Source organism: Pangasianodon hypophthalmus, chromosome 18, assembly GCF_027358585.1.
Source record: "Pangasianodon hypophthalmus isolate fPanHyp1 chromosome 18, fPanHyp1.pri, whole genome shotgun sequence".
In the NCBI taxonomy this organism is placed as follows: Eukaryota; Metazoa; Chordata; class Actinopteri; order Siluriformes; family Pangasiidae; genus Pangasianodon; species Pangasianodon hypophthalmus.
This window is the reverse complement of record NC_069727.1, coordinates 19,601,720-19,619,878: the sequence shown is the minus strand read 5'-3', so window position 1 is coordinate 19,619,878 and position 18,159 is coordinate 19,601,720. Positions and strand designations below refer to the sequence as shown.

Here is an 18,159-nt window from a genome sequence, read left to right as displayed (position 1 = left end):
CAACATTGTTTTGATAAACTTTGTCCAGGTTGGTCTGAATATGATGTAGGAAAAATTTGGTGTTGATTGGACATAATTTGTAGGAGAGGTAATGGAAAAAAAATCTCTTTGACAAAATCCAAGATGGTCGACAGGAAGTAGACTTGAATTTCAGATGGTGTGCAGTCACTTCTGCATACTCCAGGGAATTATCGGAAAAATGAACTGTGAATTTAGCACAAATTCCTCAAATGATATAAGGAAAAAAAATGAAAGGTGTTACAGTTCTTAACCACAAGGTGGCGCAGTCACAAAACATCTTGGGTCCATTCAGGGCATGGTCCTGAAGATACTTATGTTTTGTGATGATATGTAGATGCACTGCTGAGAAACACCCTCACATCCTGTTTTTTTGTTTTTTTGCATTTGCCAGTGCTTTACAAGAGAACAGTTTGAATATCAAAATTCCTTTGATAACTTTTGTTCAGACAGGTCTAAAGATAAATGTGAGCCAAATGTGGTGAAGATTGGACAAAATTTGCAGGAGTAGTAGCAAAAATGGCAGTTAGATGTAAGCATTTTTTTGCATGTCGTTGTAACTTTTGACCAGTAGGTGGCGCTGTCACGAAATTTGTTGCATAGCCTCAGGTCACGGTCCTGAAGATGTCTACCAAGTTCTGTGTCAGTGCACAAAGTCGTTGCTGAGATACAGCCACACGTCCTGTTTGGCAGCGTCCCCATCAGATTTGTTGGCCCAATAAGGGCAAACTGTTTGGAGTAATCAAAATTCTTTTGATAATCTTCATGAGGCTTACTCTGAAGGTGATGTATGCCAAATTTGGTGATGATTGGGAAAAACGTGTAGGAGGTGTAGTGACAAAATCCAAGACGGTGGAAAATGCCTTTAAAATTTTGAACAGACGGTTAAACAATTATGACCACAAACATACTTCCAAATTTGGCCAAAATTTGACCCAATGGTAGCGCTAGAGCTTTGGCAGCACTTGGCCTAAATTTGTTCAGAATGTTCCTTAGACCCTCCCCAATCAGTGTGCCAAATTTCCCAACTTTTTACCAGGCAGTTCTATGGGCTGCCATAGACACCCTAGCCAGAAGAAGAAGCAGAAGAAGAACAATAATAAGAAAAGGTAGAATAACAATACAGTGCCTACACACCTTCGGTGCTTGGCCCCTAATCATCATCATCATCATCGTCATCATCATCATCAAGATGTATTGAGTGCAGGAACCAGGAATACACTTCTTCCTAAAAATGTTTAGTGCAAGATTGCTTGTTACTGGAAGGTCAGCATTGTAGTGATTACAAAATGCTGCCTAGCCAGCATAGTTAATAACAGAAACTGCCAGTGGAAAGAAGCTGTTTCAATGATGTGCAGTTTTTGTTATCAGGGAACTGAATTGCTTTCCTGATGATAGTTTTCGGAATAGGCAGTTGGCAGGGTGGGAGGCATCACTGATGATTTTTCCTGCTCTCCTCTTTGTCCTGACGATGTGGTGAAGCTGATGATTTTCTCTGAGGTCTTCATAGTCTGTTGCAGCTTCCTCTTTTCTCTGCATCTCTGTGGTTTTAAGCACATTGAGCTAATCTTATAAATGGACTATTTTTTTTCTGCTAAAGTTCCATTTTAATGTTTTGTCATGTTTCATGTGTCCTTGATTCTTTGTGTCCTCTCTGTTATGTGCTCATCCACCTTGTCATTATATTATCAATTATCAAAAATGTAATATAGGGTGACTGACAGCCAAGTACAGGGCAATAATATACAAATAAATTGTTGAATCCAATTATTACAGTATTTACAAAAATGATGTAAGTAAAACATCTTTGAATAAAATCGGTTTTAGAATTTGTTGAGAATGACACTGCAATTACCCAGGTAAAAGGTAATATATATTTTTACATGCTGATCATCAGCAACATTCAAAAAGTGAAAACAAAATATGTTGTAAGTGTTGAAAGGCACTCTGTGGATAATATTGATAATATTCACCCACCTAATAAATAAATGAATGCTTGTCTTTGTTTAGAGAACACCACTGTGTGTCAAAATGTACATATTAAGATTTCAAGTTTCTAATATTAGATTCCCAGGCTGGTGGCTATGACTAACAGCGTTATTGAAAAACAGACTCAGTTAAGCCTTTTAACTATTTAAACCTTTGTATTGTATTTTTTTATTTAGCAGTCATCTTGTAGACACATTAATACGTGTATACAAGCATGTCACCTACAGATGCTGAGATCCACTAAAATATCTTGAAATAACACTTTGTCTCCCCACCCGTCGAAACCTCCACTCGACCTCCCCTTCCTCCGTAGCTTCCTGCAGCCTATCATCCCTTCCAGACCCTGACTCCTTTTGCTCCCTACCACTGGAGTTAGCCACAGATTCTTTCTTCTCCTCACTCACCTCATTCATGGACCTCCTCTGCCTTCTATCTTCCAAACCCAGGAAGATTTCTTGTCCTGTTCCTTAGCTATCGGATGTGTTACACAGCAATCAGAGAGATTTAAGAACAGAAGAGAGAAAATGGAAGAAATCACTCGACAAAGATCTTGCCCCTACTGCCCTCTCCTGTCCAAATTCTCATCTGAAGTGACTTCTGCTAACACTGCCTTCTACAAGGAAAAGCTGGAAACTTCTGCACAAGATCCTCGCAATCTCCACAACATCTTTTCTTCAATATTTAACCCACCAGCTCCTCCTGCTCCAACCTGACTGTTGAAGACTTTGCCACCTTTTATGATGGGAAGCTTGGAAAAATCTGCCAGACATTCACTTCTACCCCAACTCCTACATTACACACTCAGGATTCCTCTTCTCTGTCACCAACACATTTTTCTAATCTAGCAACAAAAGAGAATCTGCAAGTCATCTTGTCCTGAAAACCTACCACCTGCCCATTGGATCCAATCCCTTCCACAATGCTCCAGACTATCTCTCAAGACCTCCTCCCTTTCATCACTACTTAAGGCTTAAGAGAGCAAGAGTTATTCCCATCCTGAAGAAACCCACTTTGGATCCCTCAGACATCAGCAATTACCAATTACTTCTCTCTTTACTTTCTAAAACCCTTGAACACACAGTCTACAATCAACTGTCTCTCTATCTATCACAGAACAACCTTCACGATCCTAACCAGTCTTCACATTCCACAGAAATGTCTTGCAGACATCTCAACATGAATGGCAGCTCATCAGCTCAACATGAAATGGCAGCTCATCCCAATAAAACTGAACTGCTGTTCATCCCAGGTGATTCATCCCCATGTCGGGATCTTGCGATGTCCCTGGACAATTCTCTGATCTCACCTTTGGTCACTGCACGCAACCTTGGGGACAATCAACTGTCCTTTTCCTCTCACATTGCTAATCTGACATGCTCATGTCGATTTCTCCTTTACAACATCCGAAGGATTCATCCACTTCTATCCACACAGGCCACACAGGTGCTTGTTCAGTTCCTTGTCATTTCGAGACTGGACTACTGCAACTCACTCCTGGCAGGTCTGCCTCTGAGCACCATTCGTCCTCTGCAACTGATCCAAAATGCAGCTGCATGACTGGTTTTTAACCTTCCTAAGTTCTCCCACACCACCCCATTACTGGCTTCCTGTAGCTGCCCGCATTAGATTTAATACACTGATGCTCGCCTACAAAGCCAAAATCCGAACAGCCCCCACTTACCTCAAAGCACTTATGACATTTTGCACTGCACCACGCGCCGTTCGATCCTCTAGCACTGCTCGACTGGTCCCACCATCTCTCAGGGTACAAGGAAGGCATGCATCAAGACTCTTCTCTGTTCTGGCAGTCTTCAAAGGACGTCGAAAGACCTACCTATTCCTGAAGTACTTAAATTAGCACTTTAAAAAAAATTGTTATCTGTGTGCTTTTCTTACTATAATATCTCCCCAACTGAGTTTTTAGACTGATGGTACTCTTAGCCCATGACCTAGTGAATCAGTATCAGGATGTATTTATTGATAGAGACTTCAAAGCACTTCTGTAAGATGCTCTAGATAAGGGCATCTGCCAAACGGCATATAGTAAATGTAAACATGCAATGTGTTGCTGTGGTATATGCCCTTAACAACCTTTTTTCAGGTTCTGTGTGAATGATGAAGTGCGAGTGTCGACAACAAAACTCTTTATATTGGCCACGACACCCGGCAGCAATAGTAACACTGAGTAATATTTTATAGGTAGGTCTGGGGTTCAGTCGGTGTTCCAGTTCATCCCAAAGGTGTTCAGTGGGGTTGAGGTCAGGGCTCTGTGCAGGACACTCGAGTTCTTCCACTCCAACCTTCACACACCATGTCTTCATGGAGCTCGCTTTGTGCACAGGGGCATTGTCATGCTGGAACAGGTTTGGGCCTCTTAGTTCCAGTGAAAGAATGTGTAATGTTGTATGTGTAATCCTTCTGTGGGTTCTAAATAGATGCACTCACAAAACACTCAGGTGTAGGTTTCCTTTAAGAGTTCCCTCAGAGGAACAACCAAAGAATCTTATAAGGCTTCTAGACTGAACCTTTGGTTTAGGTGAGTTCAACAGTACTGGCAACAAACAGCTTTCAAGTAATACTTAAAAAAAAAAAAAAAAAAAAAAAAAAAAAAACCCAACAAAAATGCGTGGGGCTTTAAATGTAAAGTTAAATATCTACCTCATTTCTCTCTCCTCATGCTGTGTAAGGAGGGTGCTGTAGAAGTTCTCCAGTGTCAGTTTGGCCACAGTCACTCTCTCTCTCGTGTGGTTACTCATCGGGAGCGGTGCTGCCATGCCTCCTGTCATGGCCAAACTGTTCTATAGAGGCAAGAGACAGCAATTACATTTTTCAGTCCACTACAATACTTACAATAAACGACCAAACATCTGAGCTGTTGTTCTGTTAATATTGTACACTCACCAACCCTTTTATTAGAAACAACTACACATCTGTAATTCATGCAATTATCCAAACAGCTAAACAGCATCAGTACAAATCATACTGTTATATTACCACCTCTCTTCCCGTAATTAATTATTTTTATATATTATTTTAGTATTTGGTTATTAAGCATTAAGTAATTGTAACTGTTAAACATGTACAGAGTAACCCACTTTATAATTTGCATTGTTAAAGAGCAACTTCAAAAGACGTTTCTTGAAAAAAATGCAACAAAACCCTACATTTATGCTGTATTGTCAATTATTCTGATCATGTCTGACTTTTTGGTTGTTGGCCTTAGTTCTAAACATTCATTCTAGCATTTACATTTTATAAAACATTATGCATTATGCCCTTCAGAGAAAAAAAATCTAATCAGGAAAGGAATCTAACAATTTTTGAGTACTGACCTAAATTACTCAAATCATTAGAAAGAATGGTTCTGCTCATTGTGAGCTGTGTGGATTAGCAGAGCTGTATTATGCAGTGCTCTCCTGCATCAGCATGCACCTGGTATAAAAACACTCTCATTTCAAATGTCGCCATTAGGTCGAGGAAGCTGCCTGTCAGTCACAGAGATTACCAGAAACAGATGGTCCTTATCTGAATATCCCTTTTCTTTAGGAGATAAACTACACACCAAAACACTTCCACATAATAGAATATTCCACATTTTCAGACCCAAAACACACTACTAACACAACAAAAGGACTTCATCAGGGGGGAAAAGTGGAAGGTTTTAGACTGGTCAAGTCCATCAGCAGACCTTAACCCAACTGAGCAGCATTTCACCTCCTGAAGAGGAGACTGAAGGGAGAAACCCCCCAAAACTAACAACGACTGAAAGCAGCTGCACTACAAGCCTGGAAAAGCATCACAAAAGAAGAATAACAGGATGGTGATGTCAGTGGGTCTCCGAATTGATGCAGTTATTTCAAGCAAGGGATATGCAATCAAATAATATGTGTTATTTACTTTAAGACTATCTGTTCCAATACTTTTGCTCACCTAAAAATTGTGTGGTTAAAGGTGCTATCTTCTACATCAAGAAATATCAAGAAATGAAAGCTGAAATTCTGATCTTTCTTCTCAAATTCATCTTTTGACCTCAAACCTAAATGTCTTCAGTGTATAGCAAAAAACATAAGAATTAGTCTCGCTGTTCCGATACTTTCAGAGGGCACTGTATATGTAATGTTCATATGAAAACTCATTCAAGGACACTGGGAATTCATTCTGCATTTCAGAGAAAATGCCATAATAAAACTCATCCAAAACTGAGGTGGTAACAGTAAAGACCTTACTCTTCAAGATGGTGGTCAAAATTTAATCCACTCAGGTAAAATTTTTGGAAATACAGAACATAAATGAACCTACTGTATATGATACTTATGTATAATTCCCTTTCAGGTGATTAGGATTTCATTTTGAGTTAACGAGAGCTTTCCCCGACTCAATCCAAAATTATCCTATATAGCATGAACATAGGAACCATTAACATTCATTTGACATTTGAAAAAAATAAAAGTTAGTGTTTCCCTAAACTTAAACTAGTGATATCCTTCCTCTTCCACAACAGTAAAGCCATTCTAGTGACTTGAATGCATGAGTAAATGCCTGAATGAACATGTTTTTTTTTGTATTTTTTAAAATGCATTTTTAAAACTCCTTCACTCTTCTAGGTTCCTGATCAGAAGTTCAGAGGTTCAAGCCACAGCACTGCCAAGCTGCCACTGTTGGGCCCTTGAGTAAGGCCCTTAACCCTCTCTGCTCCAGGGAATCATGGCTGACCCTGTGCTCTGACCCCAACTTCCTAACAAGCTGGGATATGCGAAGAAAAGAATTTCACTCTACCGTACATGTGACAAATAAAGGTTCTTCTGATGAATCTGTTTCAATGAATAACAAAACTTGACTATGAAATACTGACTATTCAGCCCTTAGAAACACTTTTTAAAAAGCATATTTTAACAGTCTGATCACTGAAATGCATTGCAAGGCTAAACACTTAAAATGTGTGCTTGTACATGGGCTGTTGCCCACACTGGCCTACATGGGTCACACGCAGTCAGGAAAACATTTCAGATGCAAGTGCACCACTAGTGTAAAAGATGAACCACCTGTCGCTAGTCCAATAGCAAGCTGAAGGTTCTGAAAAATGGGAGTTTGCCACAAGAAACACAACAAATGTAATCAACAGAAGCTCATGGAAAGTAGGTCTGTAACTAGTTATGACTAGCTAGCTAGCAAGAATTAGCTAACTAACCTCCACTGCAAGCAGCAATCTTAACACTGGTGGTGTTGACATTTCCATAATATGCTTGGCATCGATCAACACTTCAGGCAAAAGGCAAAGATCATGCTTTCTTCCCCTGTTTTCAATACACATATTATCATGGTGATGGATATGTAATCCAGTTATCTAGCAATGCACTTGAGATATGGCTCACAACGGATATTAAATCAAAACTGATCCTTAACATGCCAAATGTTTCACTCAAATTATAATATCAGAATGTTTTTTTTTTTTTCCCCGAACTGTTTATTACACATCTGTTATCATATTTGTGTGTATATCCAGTGATATGCACAAGAGTAAAGATGCAGGAAACTGTGTGTTTGAAGTGTTATAGAAATGTATAAATGACAGAAAAAAAAGGGTAGAACTGCATGTTCAGTACAATAGTAACTGAGTGTCAATTTGGAATAAATAAAAAAAAAGGTTTGGTTTCAGAAACTTGATGTGGCCCTTGAGTCAAAAAGTTTGCCCACCCATGTGCTAAATCAATGCAACAAAATAAGGAGGAAAGCTGCATGAAGGGTATTTGAGCTAAATCTGCTTGTTCCTGAAAGCATGTTTCACATGGGGGCGCTGTTTCGCAACACCAGCTCAGTGATGGATCAGGAGATGTTACAAAAAACTTTATACCAATTACCAACAGAGGTCAGTACAATATCGCTGAGGATTGCACACACACACACACACACACACACACACACCTAACACACACAGATACACACGCACAGATACAGACACACACACACACGCACAGATACGCGCACAGATACACGCACAGATACACGCACAGATGCGCAGATACAGACACACACACACACGCACAGATACGCGCACAGATACACGCACAGATGCGCAGATACAGACACACACACACACGCACAGATACGCGCACAGATACACGCACAGATGCGCAGATACAGACACACACACGCACAGATACACGCACAGATACACGCACGCACAGATACGCGTGCAGATATGCGCACAGATACACGCAGACGCGCATATACAGATACGCGCATGTACAGACACGCGCACAGATACGCTCACGCACAGATACACTCACAGATACACTCACAGATACACTCATGCACAGATACACTCACAGATACACTCATGCACAGATACACGCACAGATACACTCACAGATACACTCATGCACAGATACACGCACAGATACACGCACAGATACACGCACAGATACACTCATGCACAGATACACTCATGCACAGATACACGCACAGATACACGCACAGATACACTCACAGATACACGCACAGATACACTCACAGATACACGCACAGATACACTCATGCACAGATACACTCACAGATACACTCATGCACAGATACACGCACAGATACACGCACAGATACACTCACAGATACGCTCACGCACAGATACACTCACAGATACACTCATGCACAGATACACGCACAGATACACGCACAGATACACGCACAGATACACTCACAGATACGCTCACGCACAGATACACTCACAGATACACTCATGCACAGATACACGCACAGATACACGCACAGATACACGCACAGATACACGCACAGATACACTCACAGATACACTCATGCACAGATACACGCACAGATACACGCACAGATACACTCACAGATACACTCATGCACAGATACACTCACAGATACACTCATGCACAGATACACTCACAGATACACTCATGCACAGATACACTCACAGATACACTCATGCACAGATACACTCACAGATACACTCATGCACAGATACACTCACAGATACACTCACAGATACACTCACAGATACACTCACAGATACACTCACAGATACACTCATGCACAGATACGCGCACAGATACGCGCACAGATACACTCACAGATACACTCACAGATACACTCACAGATACACTCATGCACAGATACACTCACAGATACACTCACAGATACACTCACAGATACACTCACAGATACACTCACAGATACACTCATGCACAGATACACTCACGCACAGATACACGCACAGATACGCTCACGCACAGATACACTCACAGATACACTCACAGATACACTCACAGATACACTCATGCACAGATACACTCACAGATACACTCACAGATACACTCACAGATACACTCATGCACAGATACACTCACAGATACACTCACAGATACGCTCACGCACAGATACACTCACAGATACACTCACAGATACACTCACAGATACACTCACAGATACACTCACAGATACACTCACGCACAGATACACGCACAGATACACTCATGCACAGATACACTCACGCACAGATACACGCACAGATACGCTCACGCACAGATACACTCACAGATACACTCACAGATACACTCACAGATACACTCACAGATACACTCATGCACAGATACACTCACAGATACACTCACAGATACACTCACAGATACACTCACAGATACACTCACGCACAGATACACTCACAGATACACTCACAGATACACGCACAGATACACTCACGCACAGATACACGCACAGATACGCTCACGCACAGATACACTCACAGATACACTCACAGATACACTCACAGATACACTCATGCACAGATACACGCACAGATACACTCACAGGTACACTCACAGGTACACTCACAGGTACACTCACAGATACACGCACAGATACACTCACAGGTACACTCACAGGTACACTCACAGGTACACTCACAGATACACTCACAGATACACTCACAGATACACTCATGCACAGATACACGCACAGATACACGCACAGATACACGCACAGATACGCTCACGCACAGATACGCGCACGCACAGATACACTCTCAGATACACGCACAGATACACTCACGCACAGATACATGCACAGATACACTCGCGCACAGATACGCGCACAGATACGCGCACAGATACGCGCACGCACAGATACACGCACAGATACACTCACAGATACACTCACAGATACACGCACAGATACACGCACAGATACACGCACAGATACACGCACAGATACACTCACGCACAGACACACTCACAGATACACTCACGCACAGATACACTCACGCACAGATACGCGCACAGATACGCGCACAGATACGCGCACAGATACGCGCACAGATACACTCACGCACAGATACACTCACGCACAGATACACTCACAGATACACTCACGCACAGATACACTCACAGATACACTCACGCACAGATACACTCACGCACAGATACACTCACAGATACGCGCACGCACAGATACACTCACAGATACACTCACGCACAGATACACTCACGCACAGATACACTCACAGATACGCGCACGCACAGATACGCGCACAGATACGCGCACGCACAGATACACTCACAGACACACTCACGCACAGATACGCGCACAGATACGCGCACAGATACGCGCACAGATACGCGCACAGATACGCGCACGCACAGATACACTCGCGCACAGATACGCGCACAGATACGCGCACAGATACGCGCACGCACAGATACACTCACAGATACACTCACAGATACACTCACAGATACACTCACAGATACACTCACGCACAGATACGCTCACGCACAGATACGCTCACGCACAGATACGCGCACGCACAGATACATGCACAGATACACTCACAGATACACTCACGCACAGATACACACACAGATACACTCACGCACAGATACGCGCACGCACAGATACGCGCACGCACAGATACGCGCACGCACAGATACGCGCACGCACAGATAGACTCACAGATACACGCACAAATACAGGCACAGATACGCGCACAGACACGCACGTACAGATACGCGCACAGATACATGCACAGATACGCGCATGCGCACGCACAGATGCACAGATACAGACACACACACGCACAGATACGCGCACGCACAGATACGCGCGCAGATATGCGCACAGATACACGCAGACACGCGCATATACAGATACGCGCATGTACAGATACGCGCACAGATACACGCATGTACAGACGCGCACAGATACGCTCACGCACAGATACGCGCACAGATACACGCACAGATACACTCGCGCACAGATACACTCGCGCACAGATACAGATACACTCGCGCACACAGATACTCTCGCGCACAGATACAGATACACTCACACAGATACTCTCGCGCACAGATACACTCGCGCACAGATACACTCGCGCACAGATACACTCGCGCACAGATACACTCGCGCACAGATACACTCACAGATACGCGCACGCACAGATACGCGCACAGATACGCGCACGCACAGATACACTCACAGATACGCGCACGCACAGATACACTCACAGACACACTCACGCACAGATACGCGCACAGACACACTCGCGCACAGATACACGCACAGATACACGCACAGATACACGCACAGATACACGCACAGATACACGCACAGATACACGCACAGATACGCGCACGCACAGATACACTCGCGCACAGATACGCTCACAGATACGCTCACGCACAGATACTCTCACAGATACTCTCACAGATACGCTCACAGATACACGCACAGATACGCGCACAGATACGCGCACGCACAGATACGCGCACGTACAGATACGCGCACGCACAGATACGCGCACGCACAGATACGTCCACAGATACACTCACGCACAGATACGCGCACGCACAGATACACTCGCGCACAGATACACTCACAGATACATGCACAGATACACAGATACGCGCACAGATACACAGATACGCGCACAGATACACAGATACATGCACAGATACACTCGCGCACAGATACACAGATACGCGCACAGATACACAGATACGCGCACAGATACACAGATACGCGCACAGATACACAGATACGCGCACAGATACACAGATGCACAGATACGCGCACAGATACACAGATACGCGCACAGATACACAGATACGCGCACAGATACACAGATACGCGCACAGATACACAGATACGCGCACAGATACACAGATACGCGCACAGATTCACAGATACGCGCACAGATTCACAGATACGCGCACAGATACACAGATGCACAGATACATGCACAGATACACAGATACGCGCACAGATACACAGATGCACAGATACATGCACAGATACACAGATACGCAGATACATGCACGCACAGATACACTCACACATTCACACACAGATACGCGCACGCACAGATACGCCACAGATACACGCACAGATGCGCGCACGCACAGATACGCGCACAGATTCACAGATACGCGCACAGATTCACAGATACGCGCAGATACACGCACAGATGCACGCACAGATGCGCAGATACACGCGCAGATGCGCAGATACACGCACAGATACACGCACAGATACACGCACAGATGCGCGCACAGATGCGCAGATACACGCACAGATGCACAGATACACGCACAGATGCACGGATACAGCACGCACAGATACACGCACAGATACACGCACAGATGCACAGATACGCGAGGATGCACAGATACACGCACAGATACACACACAGATGCACAGATACACTTACACAATCACACAGAGATACACGCACGCACAGACACGCGCATGCACAGATACGCGCACAGATGCACAGACACACTCACACAATCACACACAGATACGCCACAGATACACGCACAGATGCACAAATACGCACACGCACAGATACACGCACTGATACGCGCAGATGCACAGATACAGGCACAGATACACGCACAGATACATGCACAGATGCACAGATACACTCACACAATCACACACAGATACGCGCACAGATGCACTTGCACCTAACACACACACACACACACACACACACACACACCTCAGGAAGCCTCGGCGTCACTCTGCGCTTTCAGCTCCTAAACACACAGGAGAGCGGGTGTGTGTTATTTATTATCAGGCGCTTACCTCACTGTCCTCCTTTAGATTAGACAGTTTGCTGGCAGCCAGCAGTAAATGTACACACAATAAATGCAGCCGATTCCGTGGCCGACAGCGCGCTCGGGCTTTTACGCAAACAAAGCACAGGACATGTGTTTAATGTTCAACAGCGAGCCATCAGCAGCGCGGCGGCTGTAAGCTCAAAACACAAACAAACAGACGTCCTCGAAACCGCACAATGGTGCGCCAGTTGCTCTTCTTCTCCTTCATGCCGACTCGCTCCGAGGAGCCTCGCACTGCCCCCTGCTGGAAACCTTTCTCACAGCGTCTGGGGGACGGACTGCGGCTCCCTCATCGCAAATCGGGTCAGGGATGCTGCTGCCCGATCTGTACCACGCATGCGCGGCAAATTCAACGTCATGAAACTTGAGTGCTCATGATTATAACGTACATTAGCAAACTCTGCAATAATGCCTCATAACTTCTAACTCATAACATAAAAGGCATAATATTAAAAAATTCTGTTATTATGAATAGCATGGTCGTCTAAACTTCCAACATTTTGATTCCTCGAAAAATACATTTAAGATTAACTGATCTCACTGCGCGAGATATTTTACAAAACTCAAACACTTCACTGTTTTTGTTCCCACGAAATGCAGTGATTTTTCTTGCTGAAGACAGTACAGTAAGAGCTCGTGCCACTAGACATTAAAACACTGATGCATTACATTCACACAGATTTCTTATTCTTGTACATAAACAGTAAATAAGAGTAAAGCTTAGCTTCTTTTTTAAATATAAAAATGGTTTTTGGTTAATATATTTATAATCATGAATGTGAAATTTACCTAATAAAATAAAAAGATTAATCATATAATGTTGGCCAGATTTATTAATTGGAACATTAAAGGAAACATTTTCAAAACAAAAATAAAATACATTTTCAATATTCTTTGCAATAAAATGACAAACTTCTTGTAAATATTAATTGTTTAATAGTTAATGGAATAAGCCTAACAATCCCCCACTGAAAACCACGCCCCTTTCAGCCACGCCCCTCACTGTCACACCCTCTCAGCCACGCCCCATCTTAGCCACGCCCCCTCAGTCACGCCAGTCTAAATCTCCCTTTTACTAATAATGAAACGTTTTTGCCAAACTGTCCTGAAAATGGTGCGAATACAATGGACTACATATAAAGTGCCATAAAATGAAAAGAAGCGGAAGAATCTCACTTTACTCTCCTTTGCCCCTGAGCTCACTTCATTACTAAACCTGTTCCGTCCTTATTGATCTGTCAGCTGTAATTACAAAACCATTCCCCTTAAAACACGACATGAGACAGTGGATCGGTGAATAACCAGTATATTTGTGTTTATTTTGTTGTGTTAAAATTAGTTTTAGTATTAGTATTAGGATTACCAGGACCCACCTTGGGGTGATATGAGGCAATCTGGTGACCAGGCCACTCACAACGCTGACCTGAGAGAGAGCTAACAATCTCTGCAACACTTTTGTGCATTGACACCAAATTTGATCGATTTACACAGTACATGAGTTCGAGGCTGCCTACGAATTATAGAAGAGGCCGTCTAACCCCTAACCCTAACTCATCAGAGGGCTATAACATATCTGTGTCTCTGTAACCATTTCCCAGATTGATTTAAAAAGTGCTAGTCTGTACCTGATTTGCCACGGCAAACTTAATTCATTCAAAACAATATAACTATCATTATGAAACTTGAAGTGAATTTTCATCTATGGTCATTTTAGTGTTCTATGTAATTTGGCGAGAACGGACTTCTAGGGGTGTTACTTGCAAAGAGTGCTTGGACCCTGCAGATCACTGATTGTGTCTATATTTATATTTGGTTTCATTTAAATGACCAAACAAATTGTTAGCTTAATTTTAAGCATTGTTTACTCTTTTCTAATTAGAATTTGTAGGCATAAAGTTGTGTACATTTTCTAGTTAAACTTAATAAGTTTAATAATAAGATGATGAGTCAGTGTGTCAGGTTATTGTAATCACCTAATTTTCCCTATAAAACATTGTGATAAAACAACCGGTGCATTTGTGTCAGCAGGTATGAGGGGAATAAAAAGCTTTTACGCTGTTAATAAGTAGTGGTTTCATGATGTGCGAGCACCAAATAAGCAGCTATGATAGGAGAGATTTTCTTCTTGCTTAGTATTTTGCCCAAATGTTTTAGCTGACCCAGCTATAAAATGTGCCTGTATTTGGGTGGATACAAAATTGTGCATTCAGATTGGATAAAAAAGAGTCCAGATAGAAAATCTTGACTGAACTGCACAACAAAGCCGAGAGCAATTAAAGCACGCCACCACAAGATACTGCAGCACAAGGCGGTGACGGAAACCACAGTGGCCCGAGCATGCTTGAAAAAAACTCATGGGTCATACATGGTCTACCAGAAAAGTGTGACTACTCCTCAGGCAAGTACAGGATTTTTCCATGCAGAAAAGATTGCATTAATGTTAACAAAACAATGGAATAAAACATTTTATCATCAGTTTGCTACTCAACAGTAAGACTATTTTGAACAGGAGTTTTGACCGTTTCAGGTAAAGATCCAGGTAAACAAATAATCTTACTAAGTCACGTAAGTAGCTCCAGAGCAAAGCATGTACATTTACTTTCTGTACACTGGCAATCTTTGGATGGAAGGCCTTTGGCTCTGGAACGATCTCAGAGCACACTAACTGGACTGATCTACCATACACGGAACTGTTGCAAAATGAAAACGTGTTGTTTTTGATCACCCAATCACCCTATCATTTTTGGGTTTTCCTTCATAAGATAAACACAACCTCATAATTTTCTAGCGGAACAGTGAATTAACAGCCTGGAGCTCTCAAAGCCAGTCTAGCAATATTTTCTCACTCTTTCTTGCAAAAACATTCTAGATCCATCAGATTGTGAGGGAATCTCCTGTGCACAGCTCGCTTCAGGTCACCCCACAGATTTTTAGAGTTTTAGTTGGATTCAGGTCTGGGATCTGCCTCGTTTTGGAAAGCGATGTTCTACAGTCGCATCTGGTTATGATGGTCAGGTGTCCACATACTTTTGGTCATATAGTGCATATAAACTAATCTACTTATTTAAAAAAAACATTACTGACTTTTTTTAAAGGAGGGCCTCCTTGTCTCTTCACTAGATCACTGTTCACTCTTGCATCAGTGAGGAAATAATCGCTGATTCATTCAGCAAGTTCTCTTCGGCTGACTAAATTTCTTGTTATTAAAGTATTTTTTCTTAGGTCATTTAAACAATTTAAAACTTTTCCACTATCATCTGTACAGAGTGTGTAAGTGCTCTTTTTAGTCTAGATGAAGAAGCATCATCAGTTATTTGACAGCTGGCATCTGATCACAAACTGAATAGGCTTAAGTCTGTTTTGCTGCGGCATGTAATTTTGTCCAATATTCACCAAATTTGGCTCACATCATCTTGAGACCTGTCTGAACAAAAGGATGTACATTTACATTTATGGCATTTGGCAGACGCCCTTATCCAGAGCGACTTACAATAGTGCTTTGAAGTCTATCAAAAATACATTCTGATATTGGCTCGGTAGGTCACAAACTAGGAATACCATCAGTCCAAAACTCTGTTGGGTAGGTTTTTTTTTTTTTTTTTTTTTTTTGTGAAAGTGCTAATTTAAGTATTTTATGAAGAGGTAAGTCTTTAGCCGTCGTTTGAAGACTGCCAGTGACTCAGCTGTTCGGACATCTAGGGGAAGTTCATTCCACCACCTTGGTGCCAGAACAGAGAAGAGTCTCGATGCAGGTCTTCCTTGTACTCTGAGAGATGGAGGGAGCAGTCGAGCAGTGCTGGAGGATCGGAGGGAGCGTGGTGGCGCTCGAGGTGTGATAAGTGCATGCAATCTTCATGTCCATGCCCTGAATGTACCCAAGACGTTTCGTGAAGATCATTGAGATTACTGAGGATGGTACCATTTAGAAACCATGAAGATGGCTTTGGACTGCGGTCCATATGAACAGTTATGCTATGATAGCTTTAGGACTGCTATTGCCATGAACAGTTTTACACTCAAGTCTCAATCAGTGAACAGTAGATAAGATCAACAAAACAGACTTCATGTGAAAACTATAATCAGTTTCCTGGTTACACAATTGCATGATTTGTCCATATAGTACACAGTTATAGAAGGGAATTATTTATAATCGCACTATCGCCAAAATGCTGCTTCAAATGCTGCTTCAAATTATGTGCAATCAACACCAAACTTGGCATACATCATCTTCAGACCAACCTGGACAAAAATTATCAAAAGAATATTGATATTCCAAATGGGTTGCCCGTAATGTGCCAACAAATCTGATGGCGAAGCCGCCAAACAGGACACATGGCTGTATCTCAGCAACGACCTTGCACATTGACACAAAATATTGGTAGACTTCAGGATCATGACCTGAGGCTATGCAACAAATTTTGTGACAGCGCCACTTACTGGTCAAAAGTCCTTTTTCGCTACACCACCTCCAAATTCTGTCCAGTCTTCACCAAATTTGGCTCGCATCTTCTGGAGACCTGTCTGAAGAACTGTCTACTGTTCTACTTATTATTAAACTTATCCTACTACACATACAACACATGACTGACAGGGTTTAATATCACATAGCATTTTTATTGAGCAATTTTCAATAAAAAACAAACACAATATAAGACAGATATAAGTTAGGTGCAGATACTTGCACAAAGTGGGAAAAAAGGCCCAGACTGATGAGAAAAAAACATAAATACCTTGGATGTTTTTAAACTGCAAGAAGAAAAAATTTAGGTCAGAGCAGTAGCAATCATGACCACAGGTCAACGTAGCAACAGACGACTCCACAGGTCACAGCAGTAGCGGCAGCTGCAGCAGCAATGCCACCCTGCTGCCCATTTGTTCATCTAGACCTTTCTTCCTACAGTTAGAGAATTCCACCACTGTCCGTGGTCGAAACATACACATCATGAGTGAAACTACAAATCACTCTTGAATCCCTTCGCCTAAAGTTATGGCTCTGCTTTCCTGTGATTGCTTA

The 18,159-nt window shown here is 42.6% G+C and overlaps 1 protein-coding gene across 3 annotated transcripts in view; it reads right to left on the bottom strand.

Annotated features, from left to right (window-relative positions):
• The window catches only part of stk38l (serine/threonine kinase 38 like), a 44,172-nt gene extending 30,797 nt beyond the window's left edge, over positions 1-13,375 (bottom strand). Inside the window, exons 1-2 of one of the 3 annotated variants that reach the window (XR_008304773.1) lie at positions 13,111-13,375; positions 4,666-4,805 (exon numbers count right to left, since the gene is read on the bottom strand). Coding sequence is in view for 1 of the 3 variants with exons in the window: in XM_026943512.3 (XP_026799313.1) it covers positions 4,666-4,793 (128 nt within the window). In the remaining 2 variants the exon portion in view is untranslated. Of the gene's footprint in view, positions 1-1,155; positions 1,247-4,665; positions 4,806-13,110 lie in introns of those variants that run through there. The other 2 variants (XM_026943512.3, XM_053241814.1) reach the window with 2 other exon arrangements.
• Between the last annotated feature and the right edge of the window lie 4,784 nt (positions 13,376-18,159).